The sequence below is a fragment of the Chenopodium album genome, chromosome 9 (genome assembly GCF_948465745.1).
Source record: "Chenopodium album chromosome 9, dcCheAlbu1.1, whole genome shotgun sequence".
Lineage (NCBI taxonomy): Eukaryota > Viridiplantae > Streptophyta > Magnoliopsida > Caryophyllales > Amaranthaceae > Chenopodium > Chenopodium album.
The window spans coordinates 4326121-4335571 of NC_137842.1; the positions used below are offsets into that span (position 1 = coordinate 4326121).

The following is a 9451-nucleotide window of genomic DNA, read 5'->3' on the forward strand; positions in this document are numbered from 1 at the left end:
AAAAATTTTAATTCCCTCTAGGTTTTGGGAAGATTTCCCCAAGTCAACAGTTTCCACATGAGATGCGGATATTGCCAAATCATCTCCTTCCAAATCAATCAAAGGAGCGTTATTTTTATCATTATTTTCCTGATTATCCTCTGTTTCCAAAACGGCAAATCTTGAACCTTCAGCATTTCCATTTTGAGCTTGGCCAGTTTTTGAATTCTTGCCATGGTTATCCTTCCCCGCAAATTGCGTTCCTTTTTCCGGCCTCGGTGGTGGTTTCTTGACAACCATCCAATCGCCATAATCTTGCTTCTCCATTGTTGTCCTGATTCTTTCATGGACTATTTTTTGCGGAATATTTTATTCACAATAGAATCAGAGAGATCCATGTCTTCCTTCTCTTTACTGGAACAATTGTTATCTTGATGACCAATCTTCCCACAATGAAAACATATCATTCTTATCCCTTCATACTGAATTTGCCACACACGACCTTTCAGCCAGAATTTCGAGAGCAGCGGTTTTGTAAGATCAAGCTCAACACTTAATCTGGTAAATTGACCTCTTTGTGCTAAAGCAGTGTTATTATCAACTCTGACCACCTTTCCAATCTTACTTCCTAGTTTGTGTAAAAACTCCTTGTCAAAATATTCCACAGAGAGGTGCGGAATACGAACCCAAGCAGTGAGATACCTTAGAGGAGCATCATCTGGAACGAAATTGGGGGTCCACTTGCGGATAGTAAGATAATTATCATCTAACATCCAAGGGCCTTGGGTTAGAACATGATTGTAATCAGCAATATTGGAGAACCTTGCTATGAAATAATCATGTCCAATATCAGCTAGAACAAGACCTCCTGCTAATTCCCATTTCTTCTTGAGTCTCTTCATGAGGGACATGTATCCAATCTTGCTATTAAACATCTTGATTATGAGAGTGTGCTTCCAAGGTCGGCGTAGCCTAAGTTTTTCCTCTTTCGAAAGCAAAATAATAGGACATTTTGGATCATCAACTACATTTCTGGTAGTTCATCATCATCAGAAAAATCATCATCTTCTTCTATTGATAGGTTAATGCCTACATTGCCCAGTCCTTGGGTAGAATTAACCATATCCTTGAAAGAAAGATTGATAGGGATGGCAGGGTTCCCATTTTTGTTAGGCAATGGGGGAAATTGTTGCTGTCCCTGGGAGTCAGGAACAAATTCTTCATTCTCATTCGAAAAGATTAAATTGGTGATTTTGCGTTTGGATTTTTTTATTGATTGATCAGAATTGGTTTCCCTCACTAGAATTGGTTTTAGGTTTTGCAGATTTTTAGAGAGCATTTTTAGAGTGAATTTCAATAAGAATAATTTTGTTTGTACAGTACTACCATAAAAGTATTGCTTATGATTCGAACCCGTGACCTTGCGTTTGACATGAAGTTTGTATTATCACTGATCTACTGAGACTTATACTATATAGCATATTGGATAAGTGTAAATGGTAAGTTATGTTCGAGTTTCTCCAAATAAGTTGGTAATATGTAAGTTAGAGTCCAATCAAATGCAAATTGTTATGCTTTTACATTTTTAAAAATATACTCCGTATGGAAAAGCAAAGGACTTGAAATTCAAGAAATTGTCAAATTTTGAATTATAAGTGGACATTACTTAAATCTATCTATCACTTAACATAATATTTTATTCTCATGCAAAATAAATAACAAAAGTACGAGTCGTGTTACACTCACCTATGTATCGTTCAAAATTTACATGTGCCCATCTATACATTTTATAGCAGTTTGATGATGAGCATAAATTAGTTATAGTGTTTAAAGTTACGACAATCAGCTTCATCGTTAAGATTAGAATTTTAGTTGTGGTGTTAGATGATCCTTGTTACTCACTCTCATTTGGGGCATGGTATTCCACACAAACATTTATCAAATCCTTCTCAATATCTACTACTTGATCCGTGTGGTTTTGACTTCATATTATTATAGTGGTTGATGCATATATGATCACTATGATGTTAACCAAAAAAGTTCTAGAGATGGGTTTAATATATGATATCTTTATTCTTAACTAAGGTATACAATAAACTTGTATGTCCTAACTAATTAAAGACCATATAATTACCAAAATTATTGTGTAGAACGGACTCATGTGAGTCCGTTCTATTTACTGGCCCGCGCTCGGCCCGTTTACTAAATATTAGCCCGCGCGTGGCCCTATACTTAAAAAGGTCTTTTTTTTTTCCGTCGTTCCGCCTTCCTCCTTCTTCTTCTCACCCACGATTTCTTCTTCCACTCCATTTCTAACAGTTACACTCCATTACTATCGACTTAATTTCACGTTTCCGACTAATTCGCATAACTACTTCATTTTCTAGCTTTAATTTCCGACTAATTTTTACTTCTTTATAAACCCTAACATTCTTCATTTTCGACTCAATTAATGTCGTCGATTAAAGATACTTCTCCCTTAAAAGTTTATCAGAAACGAAGTAAAGAAGCTCGAAAAAAAGAGAATACAGTTGCAATGGCTGAAAGGTTTTTATACTTCAGTTATTTTCTAGGTTATACTTCAGTTATTTTTTTCTAAACAATCATTTTTATAATTTATTATTCCGTTTTGTAGGGTCGATTCAGAACCACCATTGAAGAAGCGTGGTCCTAAACCTGGGTCTAAACGAAGTCGACCTGTTAGGTGTGAAATTGTATTCTATTTATTTCGCAAAAAGACATAGCATTTTGTATTTGTTGTTTCATGTTGAATACTTGTATATTTTATTGGGAAATAAACACACATGTGGTTATAATATTGTATTTTAGTAAGTCGGGAATAAGATTATTATTTTTAAGAAATTACAGTTTTTTAGCCAAAAATTATGATTGTTTAGTCATATATTAGATAGTGTGCTTAAGGAATTGGTGAATTCAAGTCAAACATATATTAGTAAATTTATATCAGGAATTGATCTAGGTTTATCAGTAATAAAAAAATAAATTAATCAATTGATGATGTCAATAGTTACAGTTTTGTATTAAAAAATTTGAAGCCAGAAATAAGATTATTATAATCAGGAATTAGTTTGCTTTCTTCATATATTAGATAATTTAATTAAGTTCTTTGTCTATTCTGGTCTAGCATAACATTTTTATTAGACAGTAATTAAGATTGTTTAGTCAGATATAAAATAGTGTGTTTAAGGAATTGGTGTATTCAAGTCAGACATATATTTCTAAAAGTTGGAAATTATCAAGTTTTAGTTAGATGTTAGCAAATTTATATCAGGAATTGATCTAGGTTTATCAGTAATAAAAAAAATAAATTAATCAATTGATGATAACAACAGTAATTGATCTAGGTTTATCAGACATAAGATTAATATAATCAGGAATTAAATATTATTAGTCAGGAATTAGAATGGTAAGAAAATAAATTTCATGCTTTGGTGAATTTTATTCAAGAATTAGTACATTTTAGTCAGATATTACATAAATTTTTTCAGTTATTAGTCTTTTATTTTACTTAGAGTGTTTCTCATTACTGTGTGATTTGGTTAAAGATTTTTATCTTAAATCTTTATTTTTTTACTTTATAAACTTTCAGAATTCTTAGTGAAGATGATATTGAAGACTTAGAGCTTGGTAATAAATTTGGTCCTAGTCATCTTTGTCAAATCATGGAAGATTTAAGTGATGAGCAAAAAAAGGATGTGAAAGATAATGGGTTTGGTGGGTTGCTTAATATGAACTTGAAGGATAATATCAGTCACCAGTTGTATGGTTATATGGTAACTCATTATAATCCTAAGGCAAGAAATCTGATTGTTGGTAAAAAAGAACATGCCATTCATATTGACAGTTCTGATATTGCTGATGTTTTGGGCATTCCTTTTACTGATATACCTATAAAAGAGATTTCCAAAAACAAAAAAGGTTTTAATCCTGATGATTATTTGAAGTCAGAGTGGAGAAAATTTTTAGGTTTGGATGGAGATGAAGATTTGGAAAGAGAAAATGAATCTGAAAGTAACAAAAAAAAGAAGAGGAAAACTGGTGATGAATCTAAAAAAGGTATTCAAAGCAAGAAGAAGGAATATGAAAGACCAGCTCAAAGTAAGAAGAAGAAGACATATGTTAATTTTCTTACTTATCAATCATTGTTTGAGAAATATAGGGGTGGAGGTTATGAATTTAAGAAACTCTTTGTTATGTTTGCTGTTTCTAATTTTTTGGCTCCAATTGGTGATAAGTCCCCTAATTTTAATATCATAAAGTCTTTGGAAGATGTACGTTTCATAAAGACTTTCAACTGGGCTGGATATGTGATGGATTGGTTATGTACATCTATAGCAGAGTTTCAGTCCTTTGTTTTGAAGAAGAAGGAAGGACAAGAATTGAAAAGTAAATCAAAACAAGTAAATGGCTGTTTGGTTGCCTTTATAATTGCTTTTTTGCAAAAGTTTGAGTTTGGTACCACTTTAGATATGAAGCCATTTGTAATGAATTGATCATGTGAATCTCTTAATGAGCGGATTAAAGCGGTTGCTGAAAATATTGATTATGGTTCTGTGAAATTGTATCCTCAGACATTACCATTACAGTATGCTGGCAAAAGTGAACAGGAGATTCTTAAATCTTTTCAGCTGGATAAGAATGAGTTTAAACTTGAAGATACCGATGATGATGAAGATTCTGTTGGTAATATGGAAGGTCATGGTGTACAATCTGGCCTAATTGATTCTGGTAAAAATATGGTTGGTCAGGGTTTACTATCTGCTCCAATTGAGTTCAAAGCTGATGATGACAAAGCTAGATATGTCATGTACAAAATTCCTAAAGAATACCCAACTGATGATGAGATTGATAAAATGGATATTGATGTAAGTTTAAATGTTTTTTTTATTTATTAATTTATTAAAGCTTTTAATTCAACAGTTCATTATTTATTATCTGTTATTATGCAATAAATTCTGAAAGCTTTTTTATTATAACCTGTCATTAAGTTTAGTTTAGTTTAGTTTTATTAGGAGTAAGAAATTTGATATCATTATTAATATGAGAATATTGATCAGGAATATTTTTTTTTTCAGGAATGGAATAATTTTAATCAGGAAATAACTTATAATTCTAAAAGTTAGAAATTATTAAGTCAGATATAAGAATATTTTTATCAGGAATTTATATATGTTTATCAGTAATAAAAAAATTAAATACCTAATTGATGATGTCAATAGTAACTGTTTTCTAATTAACAATTTTATTCCAGAGATAAGATTATTATCAGGAATTATATATTATTAGTCAGGAATTAGGTAAACATTATTTTTCATTAGAAATTATATTACTTTTAACATGAATAACATTATTTTTGTCAGGAATGTGTTATTTTTTGTCAGTAAATAAGGTATTATTTTCAGGAATAATGTTGTTTTATTAAGAAATTATTTAATTTTTATCAGGAATTAGAATATTCAGTGTCTTTTATGTTGGATATGTTATTATATTTAACTCATTCATTTTTTAAACTCAATTTTTTTTATCAGCCTGTGAAGAAGAAAATGATGAAATTTGGTCGTGACTTGAAGATTGTATCAGAGAACCAAATTCACTTTGCTACTAACTTGAAGGATGAGGCAATAAAAAGTTCACAAGAATCTCAATCTCAAGGAGAAGATATATATTCCAATCCACAGTTCTTAGCTAAAATTGATGAAATAGTGTTAGCTGCTATGAAGAGCAAAAAGTTAGCCACTGAATTGGATAATTTTGATCTTAAACTTAAGTCTGATGAAATTGTAAGTTTAATTACCTTTATCTTTAATTTTTATATGAAATTTAACTTAATTTTTATTTTTTATATTAATGTTTATTTCATACAGGTGAATAATGTTATTGCTGATCTTGATTTGTCAAAAGTCTTTAGTCAAGATATACCTGAAGAAGATAGAAATGAAGAAAAAGAATCTGAAGAAGAAGAAGAATTTGATGTACCTGAAACTGGTGTCCCTGAACAGATACCAGAAAAAAATGAAGATGAAGCTGATGTTTCACTAGGTTCAGAAGCTGCTCCAGTTCACCAAGGACCTGTTGCTGATTTTTCACTTGGTGCAGAAGTTTCTGCTGTTGACAATGTAATTGATGTTCCTGTTTCAGATGTTGAAACTACTGCTGTAAATTCTGATCTTGTCACAGCACCAGGTGAAAATATGGTTAGTTCAGTTGATAAATAGGGTGTTTTTGGTTCTTCAACATCACCTCCTAGGACACCAAGAAAAGCGAGGGGACTCAATGAAGTTTATTCTGCGGGTTTGAATGATAATCAGGCTAGGATTGTGCAAGAAGGTAGAAGTTTTTCAATGGGAGATCAATCTATGCCAAAATTTAATTTAATTACCCCTACTCCTCCTTCTCCTCAACCATCAGAGGAGCAAATTGCAGAAGTTACCGAAAAAGAAGTTTCGGTAACTGTTGAAGAAGAAACAAAAAATGACAAAGATGATGACAACACATCTAAGGTCTAATATTTGTATTTTATTTGAATAATTTATGAAAAATACTAGTAATTATTGTATTAAAATTGAATATTTTATATAAATAAATTATTTATTTTTTATTTCTGTCATACATATGTTTTCAGGTTTTTACTAAGTCTGATGATGTTGGTCAGAGCAAAGTTATAGAAGAACATCAATCAACTATTGATGCTGTGAATCAGGTAATTTTTTTTGTTATTTTTCACGAGTTAAATTATTCTGGTCAGGAATTAGAATTATTTTGTCATATATTATTTTAGTTTTGTCAGTAATTAGAATATTTTTGTCATGATTTAAAATATTGTTGGGTATTTAATTAGATTTACTGTATCAGGAATAATTATATTTTATTCAGTTATTAGATGATTTGTGCAAGAAATGATAAAATTTTGTTCAGATGTAAATTTTAACTCTAGTTGTTCATCAGGAATAAAGTTTTCATTGTCAGTTATTAGAATAATTTAGTCAGGAATAATTAATTTTTTATCAGAAATTTACTAATTTTTTTCAAAATAATACATTCTTAATCAGGAAAAAGATTTATTCAATCAGCTATTAAATTAATTTTGTCAGTAGTAAGAATATTCTTATCAGGAATTAGAAATTTTAGTTCAATAAAGTTGTCATTGTCAGTTATTAGAATATTTTAGTCAGGAATAATAATTTTTTGATCAGAAATTACTTCTATTTTTCAAAATAATACATTCTTTATCAGGAAAAATATTTATTCAATCAGCTATTAGGTTAAATTTGTCATTAATAAGAATATCCTATCAGGAATTAGAAATTTTAGTTCAATAAAGTTGTCATTGTCAGTTATTAGAATATTTTAGTCAGGCTTAATAATTTTTTGATCAGAAATTTACTTCTTTTTTCAAAATAATACATTCTTAATCAGGAAAAACATTTATTCAATCAGCTATTAGATTAATTTTGTTTGTATAGGTTATTTTTGTTTGTATTTAAGTTATTTGTTTTTTATTTTAATACTTTTTTTTTTTTTTTTTTGTAGGAAGCTCAGCCTAGAGATACAACTGAAGTTTTAGATTTGTTGAGAAATAAATATGTTGAAACGGAAACGGTTGCTAATGAATCTGTTCCAACTGAAGTTGTAAAATCTCCTAGTGCTCCTCTTTCTACCCTTATTGTAATAGACAAAACTTCTACTCCTACTGCTGCTGAATCATCTCAAGATGAGTTTATGGAAATAGGACCTCAGCCTCCTAAAACTCAAATTTAGTTAATTGATGTGGACAAAGTTTCTACTGATAAAAATGTCCCTCCTGAAATTGAATTTATTGCTGCTGATGCATATCCTGAAAAAAAGGCTGAGAGATCACAATATCTAAGAGATAAACAGCTGTTGGAATTACAGGCTAATTTGGAAGAATCTAGTTTGGATTCAGATTGGGTAGATCCCCCTATTGATAAGATTCCGATTCAAAATCGAGAAATGATTGTCTCTAGGAGTTTGCAGAAAAATAAGCCTTTGTATCTGAAAAATTTTACTGAGCATGAAAGATATATGTGTTACTTCCTCTTTTTTAGAAAATATGATGAGGAGTTTGAGTTAGATCCTACAGATGAAGATGAGGGTGTTAAGGCGCGTAACAGGAGACTGTATGTGGAAGATATAGGTGATGTTATATGTCAGTTTAAAACTGAAGATCTATCGCAAAGCGATATTATTTTGGTGAAAGAGGAGTTTTGTTCGGTGCGCCCCTCTGTCTGGATTAATAGTGCTATTCATGATACTTGGGCTTCTGCTTTGAATCTTGAAGAGAGCAAAATAACTGACAGAGAAATATTTCAGTACAAAAGATTTGTTTTTTTTACCGGAGTTGTTGTAAGTTTATTTTATTTTATTTTTTTTTATATTTCTACTGATAATGTTTATAATTTATATTTATATAACATATTATATGTTTCAATTTTTTTGTTTTGTAGGATTCTGTACGGAGATATTTAATAAAGAGAGAAAATTACAAAAACAATGTCAAGGAGATAAAAGAGCAGGAAAAAAAATTTGGATTCTTTGGAAAATAATCCAGAAGAATATGCAACTTTTAAGAAGAAGTTGAAAAAATTAGAGCTCAATATGGAATTGAAAAAACATGATGCTAAAGATATTATTGTTGCTATTCAAAAATGGGTTGATCGTTTTCCAAATTTAAACATAGCAGAAGCAGAGTTGGTAAGTTATTAAATTTATTTTTTCATGTATAAAGATATTTAATGTAGTAGTTAGACAATCTTAGATTTTACACTGTTGGATTAACATTACAATATTCTATCATAAATTTTATAATTATAATCAAGAATAAGATTTTATTAGTCAGGAATTACTATGCTTAGTTAGATATTAGATGATTTATATCATGTACTGTTGTATTTTGTCAGACTTAACAATTTAAGTGTTGAATATTATTATTCTATTCAGGAATTAAGGTATAATGATTAGGAATTAAATTTTAGTCAGATATTAATAATTTATACTGTAAGAGTTCAACTTTTGGATTTAACATTGTCAAGTTTAAGATAATATATTATTATTATATTTAGTCAGAAATTATATTATTATAATCAGTTATTAGATATTTTTAGTCAGGAATTATCAAAGATTTCAATATTTTGTCAGGAATTTTATTATTATAATCAGTAATTAGATATTATTTGTCAGGAATTATCAAGTATTAGATTATTTATGTCATTTATCATTCAGTCAGACATTGTAATATAAAACACATATTTTTTTTTTTGTTTTATTGTTGCAGTTAATCTTTCCCATTTGGTACAAAAATCACTACACTCTGATGGTTTTCAATTTTATTCCTGATATAACTCCACGTATAGATTGGATTAATAACAGGACTGACATTGTTCGATCTGACTTGGATTTAATTGATAAATATTTGGTAAGTTTGTTGTCTAGT

The 9451-nt window shown here is 29.7% G+C and overlaps 1 protein-coding gene across 1 annotated transcript; it reads right to left on the reverse strand.

Moving 5' to 3' along the window:
* Positions 1 to 329: 329 nt before the first annotated feature.
* On the reverse strand, positions 330 to 914 carry LOC145557336 (uncharacterized). The gene has a single exon (XM_081618526.1). The coding sequence runs from the start codon at positions 912 to 914 to the stop codon at positions 330 to 332; it is 585 nt and encodes a 194-aa protein (XP_081474652.1).
* Between the last annotated feature and the right edge of the window lie 8537 nt (positions 915 to 9451).